The sequence below is a fragment of the Dipodomys spectabilis genome, unplaced genomic scaffold (assembly GCF_019054845.1).
Source record: "Dipodomys spectabilis isolate Male_0828 unplaced genomic scaffold, ASM1905484v1 ptg000756l, whole genome shotgun sequence".
Taxonomy (NCBI): Eukaryota; Metazoa; Chordata; class Mammalia; order Rodentia; family Heteromyidae; genus Dipodomys; species Dipodomys spectabilis.
In genome coordinates this window covers 4,504-32,334 of record NW_024871433.1, presented here as the reverse complement: position 1 = coordinate 32,334, position 27,831 = coordinate 4,504, and the positions used below count along the sequence as shown (strand labels likewise).

Sequence of the window (27,831 nt, the reverse complement as noted above, 5' to 3'; positions counted from 1 at the left end):
GTACATGATCCTGGCCACCATCATTGCCAACTGCATAGTGCTGGCCCTGGAGCAGCACCTCCCTGATGGGGACAAGACGCCCATGTCTGAGCGGCTGGTGAGTGCTCCCTGTGTGCGGCTGGTGAGTGCTCCCTGTCTGAGGGGCCGGTGAGTGCTCCCTGTCTGAGCGGCCAGTGAGTGCTCCCTGTGTGCGGCTGGTGAGTGCTCCCTGTCTGAGTGGCCAGTGAGTGCTCCCTGTCTGAGCGGCCAGTGAGTGCTCCCTGTCTGAGCGGCCAGTGAGTGCTCTCTGTCTGAGGGGGCTGGTGAGTGCTCTCTGTCTGAGGGGCCAGTGAGTGCTCTCTGTCTGAGGGGGCTGGTGAGTGCTCCCTGTCTGAGGGGCCGGTGAGTGCTCCCTGAGGGGGGGGGGCTGGTGAGTGCTCCCTGTCTGAGAGGCCGGTGAGTGCTCCCTGTCTGAGCGGCCAGTGAGTGCTCCCTGTGTGCGGCTGGTGAGTGCTCCCTGTCTGAGTGGCCAGTGAGTGCTCCCTGTCTGAGCGGCCAGTGAGTGCTCCCTGTCTGAGCAGCCAGTGAGTGCTCTCTGTCTGAGGGGGCTGGTGAGTGCTCCCTGTCTGAGGGGCTGGTGAGTGCTCTCTGAGGGGGCTGGTGAGTGCTCCCTGTCTGAGGGGCTGGTGAGTGCTCCCTGTCTGAGGGGCCGGTGAGTGCTCCCTGAGGGGGCTGGTGAGTGCTCCCTGTCTGAGGGGCCGGTGAGTGCTCCCTGTCTGAGGGGCCAGTGAGTGCTCTCTGTCTGAGGGGGCTGGTGAGTGCTCCCTGTCTGAGGGGCCAGTGAGTGCTCTCTGTCTGAGGGGGCCGGTGAGTGCTCCCTGTCTGAGGGGCTGGTGAGTGCTCCCTGTCTGAGTGGTTGGTGTGTGCTCTCTGTCTGAGGGGCCGGTGAGTGCTCCCTGAGGGGGCTGGTGAGTGCTCCCTGTCTGAGGGGCCGGTGAGTGCTCCCTGAGGGGGCTGGTGAGTGCTCCTTGTCTGAGTGGTTGGTGAGTGCTCCCTGTCTGAGGGGCCGATGAGTGCTCCCTGTCTGAGGGGCCGGTGAGTGCTCCCTGTCAGGGGCTGGTGAGTGCTCCCTGTCTGAGGGGCCGGTGAGTGCTCCCTGTCTGAGGGGCCGATGAGTGCTCCCTGGCTGAGGGGCCGGTGTATGCTCAGCCTGGGGTGGAGTGGAAGGACAGGAACTGTGTTAAGTGGCGTGACACCCTCTTCAGCTGGGAAACAGGGCAGCACCCGGGCACAGACTCCTCCGTCAAGGACCGGTCGGCCCTGCCCACGTGTCCAGAGAGGAGGGCCCAGGCATGCTGTTCTGGCAGCTCAGGAGTCTCAGGTTTTAACCCTGAGGTGAGGAGGCACCTGATGGAGGAGGACAGTGGTGTCAGGGTTCTTGGGTGCCAGTGAGGGGCAGGCCAGCTGCCCCCTCCCGCAGGGTTGATGGCCCGGAGTCCGGGGTTGTGCCCTCTGCCTCGGGGTTGTGTTCTGGGACCTGCTCGGACCTCTTTCCCCATGGGGTCTTCCTTGAGGCGCAGTCCCCTTACATATTCTGAATCACGACTGCCTGCAGCCTCCTGCGAAGAGCTCCCCAGACCTCTGTGGGGCCTGCCCTTAATCACAGAACCTACGAGTCAGCACCAGGCGAGGTCTGTGGGAGGCTCTGGGTCCTCAGCGTCCAGAGGTGGAGTGAGAGGCAGGGCAGGGCTTCCGGGCCCAGGCCCCTCACAGGGAGGTCATGGCACACAGCCCACAGCTCTTCCCTGCTGCCTTTTTTCTTAGGGTCCATGTAGGCTGGATGTGGGGTGAGAGATTGTGGGGTCTCAGAGTCCACAGAAAGAGAAGCTAGAAGAGGGGTTGTGGAGGGGCCTGAGGACCCCGTAGATGCGGCATGAGACTTGTTCCGTGGCTCTCTGGTTATGGCTTCCCATGCTTCTGTTCAGAGAAGGATGTGCAGGATAGGTCTGTGGATGGCTTAGCTGGGCCCACACCCAGATACATTGTGGTTTTGCCTCTCCTCCCACCCAGCTGTCCATAGGGGACAGGGCAGGGGAGGTGCCATGATTGGGAGAAGGCAGGTGAGTGGACATCCAAGGTGAGAAGCTTCCAGAGGGTCCTGGAAGGCAGGAGGCTTGGGTGTTAGGGGTGGGGTGAGACTAGCCACAGGGAGTGAGGCTTGACAGGTCCCTCCTCCCTGACTTCAGGCTTCTGCCGGTGGTGTACCTGTTCTTTGTGGTAAGCATTCACTCCAGAGACCAGGTGAACCTTTATCTAGGAAGCTTCGGATTCCAGACTATAGGATGTGGTTATATCTGGCCGGCAGGGCAGGGGGACTCGGGTCAGCGCAGGGGCTCCGGTGTGAGTGGCGTTCGCGTGTTCTCCCGTGGGTCATCTGAGGTCCAGCCGTGTGAGCTCTGCCCCTCACGTTTTTTCCTCTCAGGTTTGCTCTGTGGTGGAAGTAGAAGGGACATTCCCAGGGCTGGAGGTTTAAACGGTTGGGAGACAAATAGAATTTGCTTGGCCCTGCCCAGTCTGGAGATCTGAGAAGCCATTTGCTGACCGTAGTCCTACCACGCGGGCTGCCAGGGTAGACGAGGGCTGCAGCCTGAGAGACAGGCTGGAGGCGCTGCCCAGGGGGCCCCGTGGCAAGGGCTCCCACTATTGGCCAGCAAGCATTGGCAAGGCCCTCTTGGCTCCCTGTCTCTGGGGGCTCTGTTCACCTGCCCCCTACTTTCATAGCTGCAGTCCAGCACCCCCCAAGCTACTGGCTGTCTGCACATTCAGCCTGACCAGCACTGAGTGACATACTCATTCAGGATGTGGCTTGGGCGCTGGACAGAGAGGTCTAGTGTGGGGCTTCCTTCCCAGGGACTGGACTCTTCCCTCATCTTTTCTTTTCTGTCTGCTTAATGAGAAGATTTCCCCCACCCCACCCAGGACAGAGGATCAGAGTCTTACCTTTGGAGAGAAGAGACCCTTCCAGGGGTAGTACTGCAAGAGTGTAGCCAAGAAGAGACCTTTGTCCCTGCAGAGTTCTCCTCCCTGTGACCCTGGAGAGTCCTCCTCCTCCTCCCTGTGACCCCGCAGAGTCCTCCTCCTCCTCCCTGTGACCCCGCAGAATCCTCCTCCTCCCTGTGACCCCGCAGAGTCCTCCTCCTCCTCCCTGTGACCCCGCAGAGTCCTCCTCCTCCCTGTGACCCCGCAGAGTCCTCCTCCTCCTCCCTGTGACCCCGCAGAATCCTCCTCCTCCCTGTGACCCCGCAGAGTCCTCCTCCTCCTCCCTGTGACCCCGCAGAGTCCTCCTCCTCCCTGTGACCCCGCAGAGTCCTCCTCCTCCCTGTGACCCCGCAGAGTCCTCCTCCCTGTGACCCCGCAGAGTCCTCCTCCTCCCTGTGACCCCGCAGAGTCCTCCTCCTCCTCCCTGTGACCCTGCAGAGTCCTCCTCCTCCCTGTGACCCTCAGAGTCCTCTTCCTCCTCCCTGTGACCCCGCAGAGTCCTCCTCCTCCCTGTGACCCCGCAGAGTCCTCCTCCTCCTCCCTGTGAACCTCAGAGTCCTCTTCCTCCTCCCTGTGACCCCACAGAGTCCTCCTCCTCCTCCCTGTGACCTGCAGAGTCCTCCTCCTCCCTGTGACCCTGCAGAGTCCTCCTCCTCCCTGTGACCCCGCAGAGTCCTCCTCCTCCTCCCTGTGACCCCGCAGAGTCCTCCTCCTCCCTGTGACCCCGCAGAGTCCTCCTCCTCCCTGTGACCCCGCAGAGTCCACCTCCCTGTGACCCCGCAGAGTCCTTCTCCTCCCTGTGACCCCGCAGAGTCCTCCTCCTCCTCCCTGTGACCCCGCAGAGTCCTCCTCCTCCCTGTGACCCCGCAGAGTCCTCCTCCTCCCTGTGACCCTGAAGAGTCCTCCTACTCCCTGTGACCCTGCAGAGTCCTCCTCCCTGTGACCCCGCAGAGTCCTCCTCCTCCCTGTGACCCCTCAGAGTCCTCCTCCTCCCTGTGACCCCTCAGAGTCCTCCTCCTCCCTGTGACCCTGCAGAGTCCTCCTCCTCCCTGTGACCCCGCAGAGTCCTCCTCCTCCCTGTGACCCCGCAGAGTCCTCCTCCTCCCTGTGACCCCGCAGAGTCCTCCTCCTCCCTGTGACCCCGCAGAGTCCTCCTCCTCCCTGTGACCCCGCAGAGTCCTCCTCCTCCCTGTGACCCCGCAGAGTCCTCCTCCTCCCTGTGACCCCGCAGAGTCCTCCTCCTCCCTGTGACCCCGCAGAGTCCTCCTCCTCCCTGTGACCCCGCAGAGCTCTCCTCCAAGTCATGAGTCAGCATCAGACAGGAGCACTGGGATGTGCGGGTGCTCTGCTGTCCTGTCCCTTTGGGTGGTGGCAGCTTCAGCTGGCCACTGCTGGCAGCTGCCTGTGGCTGCTTCCCTGATGGACAAGAGAAGGAATTCTGGGCCAAGCAGCGGAGGGTGGGCAGGATTCTGGGAGAAAGGCTTGGGCTCGTGGCCCACCAGCTTGACAGGTTTGGAAACAGTGTGCACGCCAGCCCCCAGGCTAGAACGGCTTTCTGAAGGGCCATTCCTTCTGAGCGTCCACAGGCTGGAGGGCCAGCTTGCTGCGGTAGCTCTGGAAACCAGTACCTCCCCGCCACGGCCACAGGTGGATGGACAGCCGCCGCTCCAGAGGCCGGTCTCTGGGTCAGACCTGCCCTCCGCTCCTCCTCCAGGACACCCCGGCAGGTCCCGCTCCACGTCCTCCTCTGACCCCTTTCTACTTTCTACGAAGTTCCACAATGTTTTCTCAGCCCCAGAGGGCCGGCTCAGTGTGATGCCCAGAAACGCAGCAGCGATGTAACCTGGAATGGAGAGAAAAAAAAATCTTTTTAGGGTCCCATTTTTGCTTTTTTGGCCACCCTGTTTCCTCCAGCTGAAGTTCCTTTCCTCAAAATCTACCTGAGGAGACTTCTGTCCCCTTGTGGCCGTGCGTCTTGGCGGCTCCCTCAGCCCCACTGTATCTGGGTTCGAGCCTGGGTTTGCCACCGCCTCTGAGCCTCAGGTCCACCCTGCCGGGCCTCCAGCTGGGCTCTGAGTGGGTCCACAGCCGCTGTCACTCCAGCCCTAAGGGATGCGGCTTTTTGCTTCATTCAGTTGTTTTCTTTTCTAATTCCTTTTTTTGTTCTGGGGCTTGAGCTCAGGGCCGGGGCCCTGTCCCTGAGCATTTTTGCTTAAGGTGAGTGCTCTACCATTTTGAGCCATAACTCCATTTCTGGTTTTCTGGTAATAAATTGGATATAAAAGTCCTGCAAACTCTCCTGCCTAGGCTGGCTTCCAACGGCAATCCTCAGGGCTCAGCTTCAGTAGCAGTGCCCGGCTCTGTTTTTATTTCCCTACCAGAATTTGTTCTTTCTAGGTTGTCTTGAATACATAATGGGCCCTGGATGAGTCTTGGAGGTTGACGCAAGGGCCAACGCTCAGGGTCAGGCCTAGGTGTCTGATGGGTTTAGCTATGGTCTCTGCCCAGTTCTTCAATCTCCATGCCTCTGATTCTTTAGACCGAGGAAGACTGCAGAGGGTATTGAAAGGGTTTCCCTAATGAATACAAGGACTTGCTTACATATGCCTCAAGAGTATTGCCACTATCTTTATTACACCCCTTAAGGTCCACTACCAGACTAACAGCAAAGGACGCGGGTACTCTGTGAGTGGAGCAGAGTCTGAGATGCCGGGGTGGGGCTCGGCTGGGCTGCCGGTGTGGAACCTGTGCAGATGAACACAGTGGGGAGTGGTCAAGCCCTCGCGGTACAGGGGACGTGGTCCTGCCTCGGGGCAGTGGGGGTGGCCGTGGCACCAGGGCGGAGGTAACCCCTGTCTCTGCTTCTCCCCAGGATGATACGGAGCCCTATTTTATCGGGATCTTTTGCTTTGAGGCCGGCATCAAGATCATCGCTCTGGGCTTTGTGTTCCACAAGGGTTCCTACCTGCGGAATGGCTGGAACGTCATGGACTTTGTGGTGGTCCTCACTGGGTAGGTGGGCCTGGCTGGGCGCGCCGCGTGCCTGTGATCACTCCGCGGGCTGCGGAGCACATGCAGGGCCTTGGTGGGAGGGGATTCTTCCTCCCCAGGGGTGTCTGTACTGTGCTTTTTGCTCAGGCTGTTCTCAGTGGGTAAGTGTGCGGAGAGAGACTTCAGGGAGGAGGCTCTCACCTGTCCAAGATCTTGGGGAGGCACTTTAGTTTGGGGAGCTACATGAGCTGTCTTCCTGAGATCTCTGAGTAGGCCTTGCGTCTTCTGCATCTCTGTCCTGGGAGTTGCTTAGTCAGCGTGTCCGTCTACTACTTCCCACAAGTGCTTCCTCCTGCTCCTGACCAGCATGCCCCGCCTGGCAGCCCAGGCGTCCGGGAAGCCGTCCTGAGTCCTCACAAGCCTTGGCTGCGTATGGTCTGAGGGACACTTGAGGTCACAGTAGTGTGTCTGCTGTGGAGCTGGTGGAGCTGGTGCTGTGACCCAGGGTGACGCTGCTCTGACAGCCTGCTTGCCTGGCCCAGCTCCCAGGGCCCCCCGGGCTGGGGTGGCCGTCTGACCTTCTCTGGGCCTCATAGTCCCTGAAGGCTGAGAACCCAGCCTGGGGAGCGGGAGCAGCCACTGTGGGTGTGAGTGGCTCTTTCAAGGGGCAGTGTTGTGCAGAATCCATGTCTCTTGCACACTGACTGCCCCATGTGGCCTGGTACATGTGGAAGAGTTGAAGGGGAGGAGAAAGGGATTCTAGGAGCCTTGGTCTGGGGCACCAGCATAAAGAAAGTCTGGTAACAGTCTCCAGGCTCCTGAGAAAGCCCTGAGAGGGCCCGTCCCTGCCCTGCTGCCTGTGCGCAGCCTTTGAGGACCACATTTGCAAGCTTACAGAGGGAGGGAGGGTCTCTAGAACAGTCCGGGGCACGCCCAGACAGCCCCGGGGCCTTGTGCTGCTTGGTGAGTGCTTGGGAACCCCTTGTGAGTCGCTCCCTGCCCTGAGAGCGTGGCACTTAAGGAGTTCATGGAAAGCCCTCTGTGTCTCTGGGGAGGTCTGGTGCTGTTGGTGGGGAGAGCGCGAGCTTGGAGACCCAGCACTCCCCCGTTCAGGGCTGCTCCGTGGGGCATCGGGAGTCGCTGCCGCTGTTTACAGCTTTCTCTCCCTGTAGATAGATACAGGTCCCTGAGGAGAAGAGCAGTGTCTCTGTTTTTCAGGGTTTCCCCTGAGCCCAGCCTGGGGTAGGCACTTGGGGGCGGGGAATGAGTAGCTGGTGTCTGGGGCCTGCTGGACCGGCTCCTGCTGGACCGGCTCCTAGCTGCTGCCCAAGGAGCTGGCGTCACTGCCTGCACCAGCTGTATCTTCCTGTATCTTCCAGAACGCAGATTGGGTTTGGCTGAATGAGGTCCTGAGATGGGGGTAGCCGGGCTGGTCAGGAGGGGAGACTGGGAGCTGTGCTTTGGGGAGCTCCAGTGAGGATTCCCAGGCCCCGGGGGCCGTGAGCAGGAGGCAGGGCTGTGTCTCTTTTCTGCTTCTCTTGTCCCTGCCAGTGTTTTTCTTGCCCCCACTCCCACCCACCATGGTTCTCCCTCTCCTCCTGCTGTTCCCACCCCTCTTCTCACTCAGCCTCCTGAACCGTGTCTTTTCCTAGCTTCTGCTGTGTTTGCAGGAGGTCTGGTGTAGGTGTTGGTTTCACGCTCCTCTCTGCACTGCATCCTTTGAGGTGTGCTGGGTTGGAAGGGAATCTTTAGGGGGGTGGGGTCCTCTGTGTCCCTTGGGACCACGGTCACATGGGGAGTTTCTCGTGGGCTCCGCCACACACGTGGACTTGCGTGTAGGCCTGCGTGGTCTGTGGGGACTCAGGGAAGAACCCTGTCCCTCCCCTCCTGAGCTGGAGTCCCCATGGCCGTGATGTGTCCAGGACAGGGGAAGAGGTTCTCTTGTGACTTTGTTTTTAGTTAGGTTATTTAATTGGTGCTCGGAGGGCTAGGTGCACAGTGGTGAGGCAGGAAGCGCCGTGGCGTGCTAGGGTCCCCAGGGCCAGCTGGGCTTGCTCTGCGTCTGAGCCGGTGTGCAGGTGGGGAGATGCCAGAGGGGCTTTGTCCCTGCGTCTCCCCCAGAGACGCCAACGCTCAGCACCCATCATTGGCCACCTCACCCTTTTTTTTTTTATGGTCGGTTGTGGGGCTTGAACTCTGGGCCTGGGCGCTGTTCCTCAGCTCTTCGGCTCAAGGCGAGCGCTCTACCACTTGAGCTACAGCGCCACTTCCAGTTTTCTAGTGGTTTATTGGAGATAAAGAGTCTCCCGGACTTTCCTTCCTCAGACTTTCCTTCCTCAACTTTCCTGTCCAGCCTGGCTTTGAACGTGATCTTCAGACCTCAGCCTCCTGAGTAGCTACGATTACTGGCGTGAGCCACTGGCGCCCTGCTTTACCTCACCCTTTTCTCAGAACCAGTGGTTGGGGGGTACAGAGGCTACCCTTGGCTTTGCCTGTGCTGAGCACCTGTTGCCCTGGGGATGTGGGTGGGGTCTGGGAGAGATACCAGAGCCCCAGTCCAGCCTGCCACTGGGGACCCAGACCTTGTGTGAGATTTCGGCAGCTTCTCCAAACACTAGCAGTGTGGTGGAGGGGTGGGGTCCTCGGCCCCTGGGGTGGGTGGAGGGTGGAGGGGTGTGGGCCTGGGCCCCTGGGGTGGGTGGAGGGGTGGAGGCGTGTGGGCCTGGACCCCTGGGGTGGGTTCGAGAGGTGTGGGCCTGGGACCCTGGGGTGGGTGGAGGGCAGTGGGCCTGGGCTCCTGGGATGGATGGAAGGGTGGAGGGGTGTAGATGGGTGGAGGAGTGTGGGCCTGGGCCCCTGGGGTGGGTGGAGGGGTGGAGGGGTGGGGAGGTGTGGGCCTGGGCCCCTGGGATGGATGGAAGGGTGGAGGGCTGTGGGCCTGGGCCCCTGGGATGGATGGAAGGGTGGAGGGGTGTAGATGGGTGGAGGGGTGTGGGTGGGTGGAGGAGTGTGGGCCTGGGCCCCTGGGGTGGGTGGAAGGGTGGAGGGGTGGGGAGGTGTGGGTGGGTGGAGGGGGGTGGGCCTGGGCCCCTGGGGAGGGTGGAGGGGTGGAGGGGTGTAGATGGGTGGAGGGGTGTGGGCCTGGGCCCCTGGGGAGGGTGGAAGGGTGGAGGGGTGGGGAGGTGTGGGCCTGGGCCCCTGGGATGGATGGAAGGGTGGAGGGCTGTGGGCCTGGGCCCCTGGGATGGATGGAAGGGTGGAGGGGTGTAGATGGGTGGAGGGGGGGTGGGCCTGGGCCCCGGACAGGTGGCTGGGAGCTGGGTCTCTCCCTTGTAACCCCTGTTTCCTGATGAGCCAGCAGGGAAGTGACACAGATGTATGTCCCTTGGTGGGTAGTGAGGCGCCGCTCAGGCCCTGCTGCCCCTCCCCCTCACTATCTAGTCTATGCAGCGTCTGCGTGGAGTGGATGTACCGCCATCGGAGAGTTTGGCCTGGGACCAGGACCCCAGCACTTCCTCTCCCAGGAAAACTCTGCTATGTGGGGGGTAAACTGAGATCCAGAAGTTCCGTTGAGCCTAATCTGGAGGAAGTAGGAGGAGAGCTGCTGTCCTGGTTTAGACGGGGTCATCTGTCCTGCTGTCCTTTGCCCATCCTTCTGTACAAGAACTCTCTGCCCTGTCCGCTTCCTGTCTGTCTGCTCCCCAGTTCACTTCTCTGCCCTGTCCGCTTCCTGTCTGTCTGCTCCCCTGCACACTTCTCTGTCGGCCACCTGAGCTGCTGTTCTGCTGATGCTCGCGCCATCGTTCCGTTAATAACTCACGTTCCGTGTCTGCCCAGCCCCTGCCTGTGAGGGTGAGCAGCTGCTTCAGTCTATTTCTTCTTGGCACAGTCAGCTTCTGATACCTGGACAGGCATGCTGCGTGATGTGTGTCCCCACCTCCTAACCCTAACCCTGTTCGACTGTGAATCTAGGGCAGGTGCGCCTCACAGCTGGGTTTGTTGTCTTGGTAGACACATAATAAAACCATTCAGCCTATGAAAAAGTGAGCGATTGCCTGTGGTGAGGGAAGCCAGGGAGGCCTTGGCTTCAGGGGCCTGCAGGCTTGAGGGCAAGCCCTGCTCCCTGGGAAGAGCGGTAGCCACAGTGCTGGCTAAGGGTGTGGGTGTGAAGGGCTGGGGAGATGGAGAGACCCCCAGGTTTCTGGAGCTGTGGCTCTGTTGCACAGAGCTGAGGCCCCGTGGAGGTGAAGGGAAGGTGACGTACCCTGGGCGGGCTGGGTGTGGGAGTGGGGGCCTTTGGACACACTGGCTTCTGACTGCCCGCCAGGAGGTGGTAGTAAGGTGGGGAGGAGTAGGCATGCTGGAGGGGAGATCAAGGCTCACAGTGTTTGGTAGGTTTGGGGTTTACTGCCTGCTTAGGCATGGACAGGCATGCCCCAGAGAGGCAGCCAGAGGGACCAGCACTGGAGCTCTGTCTGTGAGTGTGCCTAGGGCCCCAGGTAGTACAGGTCTGTATATCTGCAGCAGGTGTCTGGAGGACATACCTAGGTATAGCCGGGTAGACAGGCTGCAGTACTTCTAGACTGTATCTTCTCGCACTGAATTTGTAGGCAAGTAAATAAGGTGTAGTATGTGAAGATGAGCTGGGTGATTCAGTAGTTAGGAATGAGAAGACGTAGGAGACACACAGGAGAAACAAGAACATAGGAGAGACGAGAATGAGATGGAGGAGACAAAGTGGAGCAGAGCGAGGAGCAGATGACAGGGGAGGCGAGGCTGACTGAGTGAGTGGGTTTCCCTGTGTCTCCCTGCTGCCCGCCCCTCTGCTCAGCCCCTTGCCCTGTACCCTGGGGGGGGGTTCCGGGGAACCCGTCCTTCTCCTGTTCAGACCCTTGTGGAGGCTTTACCCTTCAGGGATCAGGAGCACGCTGTCTACCTGTGGGACACAGGGTGGTTCTGGTGGTGTGTCCTTCCACCGGGGCCAGAGATGTCCCTACATTTAGCCACGGTGAGGAGCTGGGGAGGATTTAGGAAGGCCACTGATCCAGTGCCTCCGGGCATAGGATGACTGGGCTGGACACCCTAATGGACACAGGGTGGAGAGCACCGTCGTGGTGAGGTGAAAGCCAGAGACAGCAAGCCCCGCCAGGCAGGGGGGCCAGGAGAAAGGACCCTCATGGAGTCTGGGTGTATTCAAGAAGCTCTCTGGATACTTGAGAAGGCAGAGCCCAGTCCAGCCCCCTGGAGCCTCCTCAGTCCAGTTCTCACACCCCAGCTGCTTCTCCCAGCCTGGGCCGCAGCCCCGTGGTGACCCTCCAGCTGCCCCCAGGAAGCCCTGTCATACGCTTTGGCCTGGAGGGGTTGGGTTCCCAGTTGTTAGGTCAGGGTCCCAGGAGCCAGCAGCCCAGATGTCCACATCCCTCTCTGGTGCTTTTCTTCATGGTCTTGGGGACGGCAGAGAGCGGTGTCCTGACTCAGGCAGGTGTCTCTCTAGGGGACGTTTTCAACCACAGCTTCTCATTTTACTCCAAATTAACTGAGCCTTCTTTCCAGGACATGTAATTAGAGATCAGTCCCTCTCTGGGCTTGGCTCCTGAGGGAAGAGGAGAGTGTGTGGTTGCTGCACAAGGCGAAGGCTCAGTCAGGCCTCTGCTTCGCGGCTGCCCTCGGCTGCCAGTGACCACTGCAGCGCTCTCTCCTCTGGCCTTGTATGATGCAAGCCCCACTTTGGACCTGCAGGTCCTTCCTGGGTACAGTGAAAGATAGGAAGGCGCCGGGCCTGGGAACAGACCCACAGGAAGGTGTCATAGACACCTTCACAGGGCACCGAGGGGCACAGGGCCTCCCTAGGTGTGGCTCGAGACTTGGTGTCTGAACTTAGGAGACACTGTGCCAAGGACAGCGATGCGGGTCGGAGCATGGCTGACCCCACTGTGTCTCCAGCGGTCCCAGCTGTCCACCACAGCCTGCTCTATTCCTTACCTGCTTCTCTCGACCATGCCTCTGTGGGAAGAAGGGTCTGGTGCTGGTCGAGTGGATCACTGGCTCCCAGGAGGCTGGACTCCCTCTATCCTCCCCAGCCAGAGGCCTGTAGGGACCAGTTGGGTGGGCCGACTCCCACAAGCAGCCCCTGAGCGGCACAGGGCGTGCCTGCACAGCGTCCTGGGGTTCCATTTGGAGTCCCTCCAGCATCCCCGGAGCCCTGGCGAGGATGCCCCAGCTCCCCCTGGGCTTGCGTCCCTGAGGACCCACAAGGTCCACTTAGCCCAGCAGGCCCTGCCCTGTGCATCCCTGGTGGAAATGACATGCATGGGGTTAATGGGTTATGATGGCAGCTGTGGTCCAGAACGGGTGTCTGTTCTTCAGGCGGTTCCTCTGGACAGCTCTCCCCGCTCCCGCACGTGTCTCTGCTGTTACATAAAGCCCGAGAGGCCCTGCCCTGGTGGGTGGAGTCAGACACCCCCGAGGCACAGGCCCCCACGCTGCGGGTTTATAGAGGGGAGTACTCCCTGCCCTGTCTCCTCCCTCCCCTTCCCCACTTGCTCCTCAGTTTAAGGGCTTTGGATGCTCTTCTGGACTAGGGGAGGGGTATGGTGAGCCTCCTGGGCGCCTGCCCCATCCACTCACGTTTAGGCTCCCCGCAAGTCCTGGGTGGTCCAGATCCTGAGGCTGCTGGCAGCCCCAGGTTCTCCCCTGAGGGATTCTCTCCTGGGTCTCACTGCCCATGTGTGTTCAGGACAGGGAGAGCTCCTATGAGAATCCGAGTCCAGAAATCACCTGGTAGAGGTACTGCGGGGCCAGCTCGCTGGGGTGGGGGTGCGGGGCTGGTGCACAGACCTGGGGCTCGGCCTGCCCGGTTCAGAGCTCTGGGAGCGATGCAGGGCTTGTCTCCTGCGTTTCCCACTCTGGCCTCTGGTAGCAGGTGTGCACAGGTCTGCCTTCCTCATTGCTGAAGGGTCAGGTGAACCCTTGAGGGTGCCCTTGTTAATGCTGGGAGAGTACACAGGTCCTGGCAGCTCAGACCCACCGTCGGGGCTCAGGAGCCTCGTTCCTTAGGCCCCCTCTGTCCCGTGCCAGTGCCCTTTTCCCAGGACCAACCAGACTCGGGTAGGGCAGCTTAGGGCGCCCTGCCCCTCATCACTGCAAGCCCAGCCTCCACAGACTCCCAGTTGTCTCTTGCAGTCTGTGGGGAGGCCGGCTGGCCGGATGGCCTATCCCTGCCCACAGCTCTGCAGCTGCCAGCTCAAGATCAGTGTGCAGGAAGCAGAGCTTCCCTGTGGGGCATTCCCCCAAGGGGAAGGGATGGTACCCTCGCGGAACCTCCCATACCAAGTGCCCAACCAAGCCAAAGACTGGCCCTGCTGTGGTTACTGGCAGTGCTGGCAAGGCTTGGCACAGGATGGACCTGGGACACTGGAAACCCCTGTTGTGAGGACAGGAGGCTTGTGGCAGGGAGCTGTCCAGCGGCGGTGGGAGGGGAAGGACGGATAGTCTGGGCCAATCCCCCCAGGACCGTGGGCCTCTGAAGGACTGGCTGCGACTTTGACGCGGCAGCATTTGCGTAAATGCCCACATTTCCATCTTGCCTAGAAGTCCCAGGAGCCCCAGGAGCCCCCTCCTTCTGGGGCTGATTCTCACCCCCGGCTGGCTTTCCTCAGCCAGCACCCTGGTCTCTTTTGTGACGCCATCCTGGGCTCAGGTGTGGGTGTTCTGTTCCTTGGAGCTGTTCCATGGGATCCAGGAGCTGTGGGGTGCAGTGGCCTGGGACCAGCCAGCCCCTCATCCTGTCCCGACCCCACAGAGGTTATGGCTGGGAGGTCGGCATGGGGTGGTAGACTTGCTTATTGTGTTTCGGTCTCATCTTCACACTAGAGTTGAGTTGAGATTCACATGGAAGTGGGAATGGATGCTAATGGCTTCTCTCGTTATGAGACCTGAATCTGGTCCCCAGACTGAAAAGGAAGTGGTGAGCATGTGCTTATCACAGCTTGGCTCCCTGGCTCCGGGGCCCTCTCAGGCCTTGGGAGTGGTGGGGTAGGCTTTTTGCTGTCCTGCCTCCTACCCTGTTTGCCGCTTCATCTGCTTGCGCGGTTATCTGCCGCAGCCCATCGAGCGGGTGCTGGCCCCAGGCATGCCCGTAGCCCTGGGACACCCATCCCGGCCTCTCCTCCAGGAGCCCCCTTCGCAGAGACCCTTTCCTTTCCCTCAGATCATGGTGGCCGGCTGGGAGGAAGAGCCTGCCCCAGCCGTGATGGGGCTGTGTGGCGGTGCTGATCCTGATCCCATGATGCCTGTTTGGTGTGGAGCTCAGGCCACCTCTCCACTCCATTTTCCAGGGCTTACCTCTGACCCTGAGGGCCTCCTCATGCTGCTCTTCCCGCAAGGCCTCATCTCCCTGGAAGGGTGCTTTGTAGTCTGTAGGCTGCCATAACAAAGCTCTGGAAAAACAAACCACAGGCCTTTGCTCTCTCAAACTCTGGAGGCCGTAGTCCAGCTTGCAGTCCTAGCCTGGAGACGACCCCATTCTCCCAGCGGGTGTAGGTGTTTGCCGGCTCTTCCACGGCCTGGTGAGAGCTCCGAGTCTTCACGCCACTTTTCTGTTCCGGCTTCCCTGTGTGGCCCTTCTTCGTGTCTCCCAGTCTCATCTGCCTCTGGGCACGCTGGCACGTGGCTTGGCTGTGGCAGGCACCCAGATGGTTTTTGCGTACTCTCGAGGACCCTGCCCAGCCTGGCCAGCCGCTGGGGTTGTGCAGCGTCCTGTCTGAGGAATCTGAAAGGGGCCCAGCCACACCTTCCCCAGCACCTGCTCTCAGCTCTTCCTCGGGGAGTGAAAGGAGGGAAGGAAGCCTGTCCCTGGTGGCGGGTGGTCAGACCCTCTTCTTTCTCTAGCAGGTCTCAGTGTTAGGGGGTTGACCTGCAGTCTGTTAGGCGGTGAATCTCTCAGAGAATTGACCTCTCTGAGAGGCCCTTGTCAAGTAGGCTCCTGCGGTTCCCTGCGCTGCCCAGGCAGGCTCAGGGTCTGTGCGTGCCTGGCATTACCCTCAAGCAGAGGCTTTCTGGGGTGGTGGTGGTGCCCGTGCTTCCTGGCCCAGAGGTGGAAGTGTAGGCACAAAGGCAGCACCAATCGGCGGTGGTGGGTAGGTGAGTGGGAGCCGTGAGCCGTGTGCTTAGAGAACCGGAGCTGACTGGAAAGTTCTTACCGGCTGACCGTGTTCTACTACAGCGGCTCTGTGAGCCTGTGACTGGGAGTGACGTTAACTCTCTTAAAGAAATGAGTTTATTTTGAGCTAGTGTACGTTATAATTGTAGTTGTAACAAATAGCACCGTCACCCAGTTTGCCCCAGTGACAGCAGCTTATAAAACCACCATGGTGCTGAACTCCAGGAGGCTCCTCCGTCTGCCCGCGGTGCTCTGCCACCGGCCCCGCTTCCCTCCCCTCGCGCCTGGAAACCACACAGCTTAATTTGTCATTTCAAGAATATTATGTAAGGGTAAGCATATTTTTGGATTGGCTTTTTTCACTCAGCACAATTTTCTGAAAATGGATTGAGATGGTTAATGTATTAAAAACAGTTTGTGAGTTGGTTCTAGACCACTGAAGAAAAGCAAATCTCACAACAAAGCAAGTCTCACAAATCTTTTGGCTCCCAGTGCATATAAAAATTAAGTTTAGGACTTGGGAAGGTGGCTTAATGGTAGAGTGCTTGCCTAGCATGCATGAAATCCTGGGTTTAATTCCTTATTACCACATAAACAGAAAAAGCCAGAAGTGGCACTGTGGCTCAAGTGTTAGAGCGCTAGCCTTGAGCAAAAGAAGCTCAGGGACAATGTCCAGGCACTGAGTTCAAGCCCCAAGACTGGCCAACCCCTCCCCCCCAGCCTCCCTCCCCCCCTCCACAAAACTTAAGTTTAAAAAAAGTCAATGAAGAAAACCCTCTTGTTTCCATATCTTGAAGTTCATTTTGCTTAGCATCATCTTATATGATCACATGTATGTAGCTATTGAGCTATTCTGCTCATCTGCTAGAACTATTCTAGACATATACTAAGTATTACAAATGTGGGAAACCATGGGTTCTATGTTTCTTTGGGTCTGTCTTACTTCACTCAATATGATTTTTTCCAAGTCTTTCCATTTCCATGGGGCAATGTCATTCTTGAAGCATAGAATTGGTTTTATTAAGTGTACAATAGCATTATGTCTAAAAAAATGTAATTACTTGCTTAAAAATACTTGATTAAAAATGCTAGCCATCTCCTGGGTGTTCTGTGAGCCTTTGGGCTGGTATCTGTGGGGCCTTACATCAGTGTTGATGGCTGTAGACTCTCAGGAAAGCAGCTGCTGAGTGACGATGTGTCTGGGGCAGGTTTTTTTTTTTTCTGGTTGTGGGGCCTGGGCGCCGTCCCTCAGCTCTTCAGCTCAAGGCGAGTGCTCTATCATTTGAGACACAGCTCCGCTTCTGGCTTTTTCTGCTTATGGAGTGCTGAGGAATCCAACCCAGGGCCTCAGGCATGTGAGGCAAGCGCTCTACCACTGAGCCACCTTCCAGCCCCCTCCCTTTTTTTTTGTACTAGGATTTGAACTAGGCTTTCTACTTGCTGCTGGTGCTCCTACCACTTTAGCCACACCCCAGGCCCTTTTATTTTATTTTGTTTTGCAGCTCTGTTCTTGTAACTTTGCTAGGCTAGCATGAACCTGCTTCCTATACTTCCTGCATAGCTGGTATTGCAGTGTGCCCTACCATGCCAACTTGTCCTTTTTTTTTTTTTTTAATTAGTTTATGGGCTGGGAAGTGTGAGCCACTAGCCCAGCATAGCTTGTTCTTTGAGATAGGGTCTCTCCAACATTTTTTCACCAGGTGGTCTTGATACAATCCTCTTATGTCTATCTCTTGAGTAGCTGCAATAGCATCTGAGAGCCACCAACCCTTCCAGGTCCCACTTGTAATCCTAATCTTTTTGTTTTTGTTTTCTTTTTGGTTCTGGGGCTTGAATTCAGGCCTGGTACTGTCTCTGAGCTCCTTTTGCTCAAGGCCAACACTCTACCACTTGAGCCACAGTGCCATTTCTGGCTTTTTTGAGTAGTTTATTGGAGATAAGAGTCTCACAGAGTTTCCTGCCCAGGCTGGCTTTGAACTGTGATCCTCAGATCTCAGCCTCCTGAGTAGCCAGGATTATAGGTGTGAGCCACAGGTGTCTGTCTCCTCTTGTGTTTTTTTCCACCACATCTTCAGTTACTTCCTCCATGAGGGTTGGAATCAACTTCTTCCAAGATCTTCCTGTTAAGCTTTTGACCTGCTCCTGTGAATCGAAAACATTCTTGCTGTCACCTAGAATAGTGAGTCATCAAAGAATGACTATGGCAGCTGTAGCCTTATGCAGTGTGCTCTTGAAGTGGTAAGACTTGAAGGTTGAAATCCTTCCTGACCCACGGGCCGCAGAGCGGTGCTGTGTCAGGGGCCTGAACACCCCTCATCTTGCTGGAGGTTGAAATCCTTCCTGACCCACGGGCCGCAGAGCGGTGCTGTGTCAGGGGCCTGAACACCCCTCATCTTGCTGGAGGTTGAAATCCTTCCTGACCCACGGGCCGCAGAGCGGTGCTGTGTCAGGGGCCTGAACACCCCTCATCTTTCTGGAGGTTGAAATCCTTCCTGACCCACGGGCCGCAGAGCGGTGCTGTGTCAGGGGCCTGAACACCCCTCATCTTGCTGGCACCTCCACTGCAGCTCTTGGACGACAAGGGCCTTGTCAGCCGTCAGTATTGCTTGGAAAGGAGTCTTTTTTTTTTTTTCCTGAACAGTCTCCACAATGGATTTAAAATACTCCATGAGACATATTGTGAACAGATGTGCTGTCTCTAGGCTTTATTATTCCATTCATAGAGCACAGGCATAGTAGATCCAGAATGCTGCTTCAGGTCCTGGGGTTTCCAGAGTGGTGATTTGCCTTTGGCTTCAACCTAAAACCACTGGCTGCCTTAGCCATTAACAGCCTGTGCCTCGCAAGCGCTGGAGCCACTCTGGACTTCTTTTCAGCTCTGAGAACTTTGGCTCTGCTGACCTCACTGGGGTGGGGCTGGCTTGCCACACGCAGCCTCTGCGGTCACCTGACGGCTGGAGACACGTGGGACTCAGCCGCGGCTGCCTGCAGACTCTTCTTTGGCAGTGCTCGCTCTCAGCTTTCGCAGAAGCCTTGAGAGTCAGGGCTCTGCTGTAGATTAGACCTCGATGGAAGGGACTGCTGTGGCTGGTGTGATCTTTCCAGACCACTAGCACGTTCTCCATCTCAGTCCCGTTCTCCTCATCAGTCAGAAGTTCCTTGGAGCAGCACTTGTAATTTCTTTCCAGAGCTTTTCCTTTGTGTTTACAATTTGGCTGATGGTTAGGCACAAGAGGCCTGTCTCAGCTTCTGAAAGCCTTCCTCACTAAGCTCGGTAATTTCTAGCTTTTGATGAAGGCGAGAGGCTAGTTGCCTTAATTCCAGTATTGTCTCAAAGAATCGAGGGGCCCAAGGTGAGGGATGGGAGCAGCTGGTCACGTGATCACGTCCAATATGGACGGGGTTTGTGTTGCTCCTAATAAAAGGGTTGGCTGGGCGCTGGTGGCTCACTACTGTCCTCCTAGCTACTCAGGAAGCTGAGATCTGAGAATCACAATTCAAAGCCAGCCCAGACAGGAAAGCCCCTGAGACTCTCCCCATTAAAAACTTGGAAGGGAAGCTTGGCTCAAGTGGTAGAGGATCAGTTAGCCTTGAGACAGACAGGGCCCAGGTCCTGAATGCAAGACTCAGGTCAGGTATATTCTTACAGACTTACCTGCCCAGGCTGGCTTGAAACCATGATCCTCAGATCTCAGCCTTCTGAGTAGATAGGATGACAAGCGTGAGCCACCTGCACCTGCAGTGTGTGATAGTTTTCATGAAGAATTGAATTTGGCTTGCAATGTTCATCAGAGATGTTGGTCTGTAATTTTCTTTCTTTTCTTTTATTTGGTGTGTGTTCTTGTCCATTTCCCATATGAAGGTAATGCTAGTCTCATAAAAAGAGTTTAGAAAAATTCCTTTCCTTTCAGTTTTTGAAATAGTTTGAGAAGAATTGCTTTTGGTTCTTAAAAGTTTAATAGAATTCAGAAGTGAAGTCATTTGGTCCTAGGCTTTTCTTTATTAGGAGACAAATATTAATATTGACTCAGTTTCAGCCGGGTGATAGTGGCTCACTCCTGTAATCCTAGCTACTCCTAGCCCAGTCTTGAAAGTCCGTGAGACCCTTATCTCCAGTGAACCACCAAAAACCTGAAATGCTGCTGTGGCTCAAGTGGTAGAGCACTAGCCTTGAGCTGAAGAGCTGAAGGACAGCACCCAGGCCCAAAGTTCAAACCCCACAACCGACAAAAAAAATTGACTTAATTTCATTGCTAGTCATTGGCTTGTTAGATTTTCTGTTTTTTTTTGGTAGTTCAGTCTTGGTAGTTTACTTGGATCCAGGAATTTATCACTTTCTTCTAGGCCATTTGTTGGTGTACAGTTCATAATATTCCTTTTTTTTTTGTGGGTCATGGGGCTTGAACTCTGGGCCTGGGCGCTGTCCCTCAGCTCTTCAGCTCAAGGCTAGCGCTCTACCACTTGAGCCACAGCAACATTTCCGGCTTTTTTCTTTTTGCTTATGTGGTGCTGAGGAATCGAACCCAGGGCCTCAGGCATGCAAGGCAAGCGCTCTACCACTGAGCCACCTTCCCAGCCCCTGTTGCTTTTTTTTTTTTTAAATGTATTTTTTTTATTGTGAAAATACTGTATAGAGCGGTTACAATTACATGGGCAAGATAATGAGTACATTTCTTATCAAGCATTGTAGCTTCCTCCTTTGTTTCCCCTTCCCATCCCTTTGCATTCTTCTCCCCCGTCCCCCCCAAAGTTGTAAAGTTTTTCGACATAACGATTTGTACATGTCATTGTTGCAATGGGTCCTCTTGTATCCCTGTTTTAACGATTTGTTTTTTCCCTTCCCCTCCACATATACCAACATCATATATAGTGAAAGCAGGGATTATACCATGGGGGAGGGGCATACAAAGCACCCCTGTTGCTTTTTTATCCTTCAAAAAGACCTGTCTTATTTCATCGGTCTTTGTGTTTATTTCTGCTCTGATTTCATTATTTCATTTCTTCTACTAATTATAGGTTTGGTTTGTCTTTTAAGTTCTTTGAAGTTGTATTGTTAGGACCAGTAGCTTTCTTTGTCTCTCTTCCGTCTGACTTGAAGTCTCTTTGGTCTTACATGAGTATAGCTATTCATGTTTACTTTTGATTTCTGTTTGCATAGAATGTCTTTTCCCGTGCATTCACTTTGTCTTTTGTATATGTGTCTTTACTGAGGAAGTGAGTTCCCAGTAGGCTGCCTGTAAGTTTGTTTTTAACACTGGGGTTTGAACTCTGGGCCTTGTGCTTTTTAGGGTGGTACTTTACCACTTCAGCCTTCCCCTTCACCCCCACCCCTGCCATTCTTGATTTGGTTTGGTTAGGTTATTTTCCTGGTAGGGTCTTGTGTTTTTGTTCAGGGCCAGCCTTATATGATAATTCTCCTGGGACTCGAACTCTGAACCTGGGCGCTGTCCCTCAGCTCTTCAGCTCAAGGTGAGTGCTCTACCACTTGAGCTACAGCGTCACTTCCAGTTTTCTGTTGGAGATAGGAGTCTCACTGTCTTTCCTGCCTGGGCTGGCTTTGAACGGAGATTCTCAGATCTCAGCCTCCTAAGTAGCTAGGATTACAGGCATGAGCCATTGGCGCCCGGCCCCAAGCTGGTTTTGAACTGTGATCCTCAGAGCTCAGCCTCCTGAGTAGCTAGGATTACAGGTGTGAGCCACCATTGCCCAGCTTACTTACTTATTTTATTTCTTGGGTTTCTATGTTGGTGTTGCATATCTGCATATCTTGTGTCGTTGTTGCTCCTTACAGTTATATGGTGTTTTTATTTTTCTTTAATTGAGCCATACCTCAACCCCAATGGAGAATCTTTTTCCTGTGTATGAGTACAAGCATGTCCGCTGGACATTGGTGTGTTAGCCCCACTCTGGATCAGCATTTTAGAGTGCTTTCTGGGCGGTTTCTTTGGCGATCACCCTTAGGAGTGGAGTCAGAGGCCTATGCTGGGTGCTTGTGACTGTGATGGCGGGTGTGGTTTTGCCCGGGCACAGGTGTTGCCTGACTAGCTGTGGCGAGCCTTGAGGGCCAGCAGGCACTACGGTCCAGTGGCTGTATGGGAGCTGTCCAGGGGAGAGACTCCACCGCCGGCGCTTGGGTTAGGCTTGTGTCTCTGAGCCTGCGGCTGGCTGTCTGGCTGTCCTCTGGGTGTGGGGCGGGGTTGCTGTCTGTCAGGCAGGGCTGGGGTGGGGTGGGTGTGTGCAGATGGCTGTGTGGAGGGCTCTTTGGAGGGTGGGGAATGACTACTGCCTGACAGTCAGGCCAAATACAGGTACATGCCCGGTATGTGGGGCTGGCTGTGCATTGGCTTCCTTCCGGAGCAGGTTGCCCTGCTTTCTGGAGGGTGGGTAGCTGCGTAGTTTTCACTCAGCCTTTCTGCTGGCAAAGCTCTGAGCAGCTGTGTGAGCCCTGGCACTGTAAGCCCCTGTGTGAGCAGGGCGGATGGAGGCAGAGTTGCAAGTGTGAGCACTCGGCCTAAGTGACGGGGAGGAGGGGCAGGTGAATGGAGAGAGGAATGGTGAGCAAGTACAGAAGTGGTGAGCAGAACTCAACGTTCGCATGTGGAAGTGACGCCAGCTCACTTGAGGGATGACGGGTTGGCTTGAGGGGCGTGGGGGAAACGATGGAAGGAGTGACACTCAGAGGTGCAGTGTCGTGAACTGACGCGTTGAGCTGAACCGCCTTTGCACAACGGTTACTGAAAAAGAATGAAGATGCCCTATGGCAGCTGGGCCCTGTCTCAGGATGACTGGCAGTGGGCGGTTTGAAGCTGGAGTCCTGCTGTCCGGCCTAGGTCATGGAGCAGGGGGAGTGCGTGTCACGTGCAGGTGGCGGTGCAGTGGTCTGGATTCTGGGAAACTCCCCGCACCGGGCTGAGGGCCTGCGGAGCCTTCTGTGGGGTGGTCTGGGGCAGCGGGGAACATTGGGGTCTTCAGCTCACCGTTCCTCACTGTTTCCAAGTTGGTCGGGGTTAGGAGGACAGGGCAGAAGATGGACTCTCTCTCTTCCCAGTCGTGGGTTGTGGGCCTCGTGCTCTGTAGAAACCCTGCTGCTTCCCTGCTGCTCCCAGTGTGCTTCCTCACTCCCGTGAGCCAGATGTAGCAGCTTCGTCTTTGCTGTGACCTTTTTTGGTGAGGGCCGTGCATGACAGGCAACCCTGGTCTTCTTGCTGACCTCACTCCATGGTGTTTTTCCTAGCTGCTCTGAGCCCTCGTCCTCCCCTCCCAGCTCCCATCCCATCTCCCTGTTCTGAGGAGAGGGGCAGAGGGTGACAAGTGGTGCTGGCTCAGGAGCCCCAAGCTTTGTTCTGCTCCTGCACCTCCCTCCTCCTGTCTCCTGTCATGGAGTGCTAGGGCTTGTTTGGACTCAGTTGGAGAAGAGACCCTGGCTAGTGGCCAAGAGTCTGCGCCCAGTCGACGCCTTTAGACTGGGGGGTTGTCCGTGCAGGTGAGGTCAGGCATCGCTGGCAAGGAGTTTACGGTTCATTGACTCTCTCTCCCTGTGTCTGGCAAGCCTGGCCCCGGCCTGGGGTTCGCTGGTGGGAGACACAGGCCAGAAAGTGTCACTGCTCTGGGGAGGAAGGATGCGGAGTGCGGGGAGTGTGCTCTCTTCCAGACTCGGTTGTGGAAATTCTCATCCCTGTGCTCGCTCCTCCTAGGATCCTCGCCACGGCTGGGACTGACTTCGACCTGCGGACGCTGAGGGCTGTGCGTGTGCTAAGGCCACTGAAGCTGGTGTCTGGGATTCCGAGTGAGTCCAGCTAGAGAGTCAGGCCCATGCCAGCCTCCTCTCTTAGCTTCACCACACGCATGCCACCGTTAAGCTCCTCGGTAGTAAGTCCGTTAGCCTGGGTCATGGAGCTTGCCACTTTTTGCCTGTGTGTGCAAGCGATTGAACCCTAGCTGTTTGCATGCTAAGTACATGCTTCACGAGTGAACTGTGCCCTGAGCTTACTGCATTTAACCCCAAGGAGCCAGGAAGGAGGAAGGGACATTAGGCCATTTCCAGTCTGTTCTCCACAAAAGCCCAGAGGGTGACTGTTAATTGTGTTGATTTGGTTTTCCTAGGTAGAAGCTTTGTTTCTCTGTACAAACTACTGTATTTCTGGCTCTTTGCTTTATTTCCTGGGGTTATAAAAAAACAAACAAAAAACAGAGGAAAGAATGACTACCGCCATAGGATGTCTGAGAAAATACCCAGAGATTAGCTTGGGCGCCCGTGGCTCACACCTGTAATCCTTGCTACTCAGGAGGCAGAGATCTGAGGATCAGGGTTTGAAGCCAACCCTGGCAGGAAAGTCCATGAGACTCTTATCTTCAATAAACCACCAAGAGAGCCAGAGGTGGCACTGTGGCTCAAGCGGTAGAGCGCTAGCCTTGAGAAAAGAAGCTCAGGGACAGCGCCCAGGCCCTGAATTCAAGCCCCAGGATACACACACACACACACACACACACACACACACACACACACACACACACACACACACACACACACACACACACACACACACACACACACACACACACACAAGAAAAAAAATATTCATATAGCAAAAAGCAACCTGTCTTGGCCCAGGCGTGGTAAGGCCATGGGCAACTGAGACTGCCATGAAAAAAGCTTCTGGGCTGGGCGCCAGTGGCTCACGCCTGTAACCCCAGCTACGCAGGAGCTGAGATCTGTGGTTCAAAGCCAGCCCGGGCAGGAAAGTCCGTGAGACTTTTTTTGGTCGGTCGTGGGACTTGAACTCTGGGCCTGGGCGCTATACCTGCGCTCTTCAGCTCAAGGCACGTGCTCTACTGCTTGAGCCACAGCACCACTTCCAGTTTCCTGGTGGTCCATTGGAGATAAGAGTCTCACGGACTTCTCTGCCTGGGCTGCCTTTGAACCATGTTCCTCAGATCTCAGCCTCCTCAGTAGCTAGGATTACAGGCGTGAGCCACCAGCGCCCGGACCGTGAGACTCTTATCTCCAGTTAACCACCAGAAAACCTGAAGTGGTGCTGTGGCTCAAAGTGGTAGAGTGCTCACCTTGAGCTGAAGAGCTGAGGGACAGCGCCCAGGCCCAGCATTCAAACCCCATGACTGGAAAAAAACAAAACAAAACTGGGATGGGCTACTTCAGAAACAAGCAGAAGGACTGCCAAGGGGCCTTGTGAACCTTTGACCACCCTGACCTCCGAGCTCTAGTCAGGTGGAGTTTGGTTTTAGCTTTCCTTAAGGGGCTGGGTAGAAAGGGATCTAGTGATCAGATCTCCAGAGACCATTGTCGGAAGACCATTGATTGGCTTCCTGTTCTGCTCTGAACAGATTGAAACGGCCATGGGGTCATGGAGTATAACCTCTTCTTTGCTCTATGGCCAGTAGCTAAATCCACTTGGTTTGGAGGAGAGTAGACCTACTTCATTTTACCAAGGAGTTGAGTCTGCTGAGGACTTCCTGCTGGTCCCTTCTAAGATTCCCTGCTCCTCACTCCCAGGATCCTCTGCTCTTCTTTGCTCTTAGATTCCCTACCCCTCTCTCTCAGGATTCCCTGTTTTTAACCTCCAGCATTCTCTGTTCTTAGGATTCTCTCCTCCCTCTCAGGAGTATCTACTTTTCCTTCTCTTTCCTTTCAGGAGTGTGTGTGTGTGTGTGTGTGTGTGTGTCTACCTTTCCTTCTCTTTCCTTTCAGGAGTGTGTGTGTGTGTGTATGTCTACCTTTCCTTCTCTTTCCTTTCAGGAGTGTGTGTGTGTGTGTGTGTGTCTACCTTTCCTTCTCTTTCCTTTCAGGAGTGTGTGTGTGTGTGTATGTCTACCTTTCCTTCTCTTTCCTTTCAGGAGTGTGTGTGTGTGTGTGTGTGTGTGTGTGTGTGTGTGTGTGTGTGTGTGTGTGTGTGTGTGTCTACTTTTCCTTCTCTTTCCTTTCAGGAGTGTGTGTGTGTGTGTGTGTGTGTGTGTGTGTCTACTTTTCCTTCTCTTTCCTTTCAGGAGTGTGTGTGTGTCTACTTTTCCTTCTCTTTCCTTTCAGGAGAGTGTGTGTGTGTGTGTGTGTCTACTTTTCCTTCTCTTTCCTTTCAGGAGTGTGTGTGTGTCTACTTTTCCTTCTCTTTCCTTTCAGGAGTGTGTGTGTGTGTGTGTGTGTGTGTGTGTGTGTGTGTGTGTGTGTGTGTCTACTTTTCCTTCTCTTTCCTTTCAGGAGTGTGTGTGTGTGTGTGTGTGTGTGTGTGTGTGTGTGTGTCCTGGGTCTGAACTCAAGGTTGGAGATAAGAGTCTCACAGACTTTCCTGCCTGGGACAGCAATCGATCCTCAGATCCCAGCTGCCTGAGTAGTGAGGATGACAGGTGTGAGCTGCTGCAGCCTGGCTCTCCTTTCAGGATTTATTGCTCTCTTCCCTCAGCGCTGTTAAAGCCATGATCCCGACAGTTCAGACGCCTCGCCCTGGGCTCCATACTCTGACAGCCCTTTCCTGCTTCTTCCCTGCTTTGAGACATTGCTCTCTCTGCTTCTTTCTTTCTTTTTTTTTGGGTCCAGTCGTGGGGCCTGAACTCTGGCCTGGGCACTGTCCCTCAGCTCTTCAGCTCAAAGCTAGCGCTCTACCACTTGAGCCACAGCGCCACTTCTGGCTTTTTTCTTTTTGCTTATGTGGTGCTGAGGAATCGAACCCAGGGCTTCTGGCATGCAAGGCAAGCGCTCTACCACTGAGCCACCTTCCCAGCCCCATCTCTCTGCTTCTTTCTGAGACTTCATGTTTTGTTTCTGAGGACTGTCTGCTCTGCCTTACATACACCTCACTCTCTTGCCTTTCCTCCCCGACTATTCCCTGCTGTTTCCTCCTTGAGGGCCATCAACTCTGTGTTTCAGTCCTATCAGTAGTCACTTCCCAGCACTTTGCACAGGCTGGGCCCTGACTCTCCTTAGGCCGTAGCTGTGCTGTGTGTGCCTGCCCCGGCCCCGGCCCCTGCCCGGTCTCTGACCCACGCTGTGCGCTTGCTCTGGCCCCAGGTCTGCAGGTGGTGCTCAAGTCCATCATGAAGGCTATGGTCCCGCTGCTGCAGATCGGGCTGCTGCTCTTCTTTGCCATCCTCATGTTTGCCATCATTGGCCTCGAGTTCTACATGGGCAAATTCCACAAGGCCTGTTTCCCCAACAGCACAGGTGAGATCTGGCACCAGCCCTGGGCTCACTCATCTAGAAGGTTCCAGACCAGCAAGGTGCGCCTGTCCCAGTGGAGGACACAGTGGCAGCCCAGTAAACACAAATATACACAGACAGGAAGTAAGACTGGTGGCAGCAGCTTCTAGAAAGGAAACAGAAAGGTATTTTAAGTAGAATAATTTTAGGCCAGTTCCACACAGGAGTACAGGAAGGCAGGAGTACAGGAAGGCCATCTTCCAGTCCTGAGAGAAGTAGAGATGAGAGGGGGAGGAGCACTGGACACGGCACGCCATCTTCCAGTCTGATCTGTGCAGTTAGGACCAGTGCCAGAGGACGAGAAAAAGAAGAAAAGTTCTGTCAAGAATTTGAAAGGAGGTGGGGGGGGAGGATGGGAAGGGATGGGGAGGGGAAACAAAGGAGGAGGCTGCAATGCTTGATAAGTAATGTATTCATTATCTAATTGTAACCCTCTGTACAGTATTTTCACAATAAAAAAAAAAAAAGGAATTTGCAAGGAGGATGGGGCTGGTGGTGGGACTCAAGTTTAGAATGCCTTCCAGGCAAGTCAAGGCCATGAGTTCAAACTCCAGTCTTGCCCCTTTCCCCCAAAGGAAACAAACCACGCCGCCAACACAAAGGACTCAATTCCCTATAATTAGACATAAGTATTTATCAAGATATTTCGAAAGGGAGAAATAAACTTTGTGAGTCTTTTTTTTTTGGGGGGGGGAGGGTCCGATCGTGGGGCCTGAACTCTGGGCCTGGGCGCTGTCCCTCAGCTCTTCAGCTCAAGGCTAGCACTCTACCACTTGAGCCACAGTGTCACTTCCGGCTTTTTTCTTTTTGCTTATGTGGTGCTGAGGAATCGAACCCAGGGCCTCAGGCATGCAAGGCAAGCACTCTACCACTGAGCCGCCTTCCCAGCCCCAACTTTGTGAGTCTTAATCTTTCATCAGTCCTGCAGTTTGGCTGTAGGGAAAGGAGAAACCAGGGTGGTAGCGGTAGAAACAAGTGAACGGTAGATTTTTTGGGGGTTTGATTTCAAGATAAAAGAGTACCAAGCATGCTTGCGTACCTGGTGAGCAGGCTCCAGGAAGAAGGGAGAGGCTGACTAGGGTTTCCTGGGAGGATGGATTCTGAGTTCAGGTAGAGGCAGGTATAGGTAGGAGTAAAAACTGGGTGCAGGCGCAGATGGCGTTGATGTTTTCTCCTGCCGCTGTGCGGTGCGTTCCTCGGGCGCAGGACTCCCAGGGGGCGTCAGAGTGCTTGGTCTGAGCTCCGCATCGTTCTCCTCCTCACAGATGCAGACCCTGTGGGTGACTTCCCCTGTGGCAGGGAGGCCCCGGCCCGGCTGTGTGAGGGGGACACAGAGTGCCGCGAGTACTGGGCAGGACCCAACTTTGGAATCACCAACTTTGACAACATCCTGTTTGCCATCTTGACAGTGTTTCAGTGCATCACCATGGAGGGCTGGACAGACATCCTCTACAAT

At 55.8% G+C, this 27,831-nt stretch overlaps 1 protein-coding gene across 1 annotated transcript; it reads left to right on the top strand.

The window, feature by feature from the left end:
* On the top strand, window positions 1–27,831 carry LOC122102132 (voltage-dependent N-type calcium channel subunit alpha-1B-like; the record flags this gene model as incomplete). Its single annotated transcript, XM_042672668.1, has 5 exons — window positions 1–97; window positions 5,891–6,030; window positions 22,864–22,955; window positions 26,187–26,339; window positions 27,641–27,831. Coding segments are annotated over exons 1-5 (669 nt in total), but the record flags the coding sequence as incomplete, so codon positions are not given.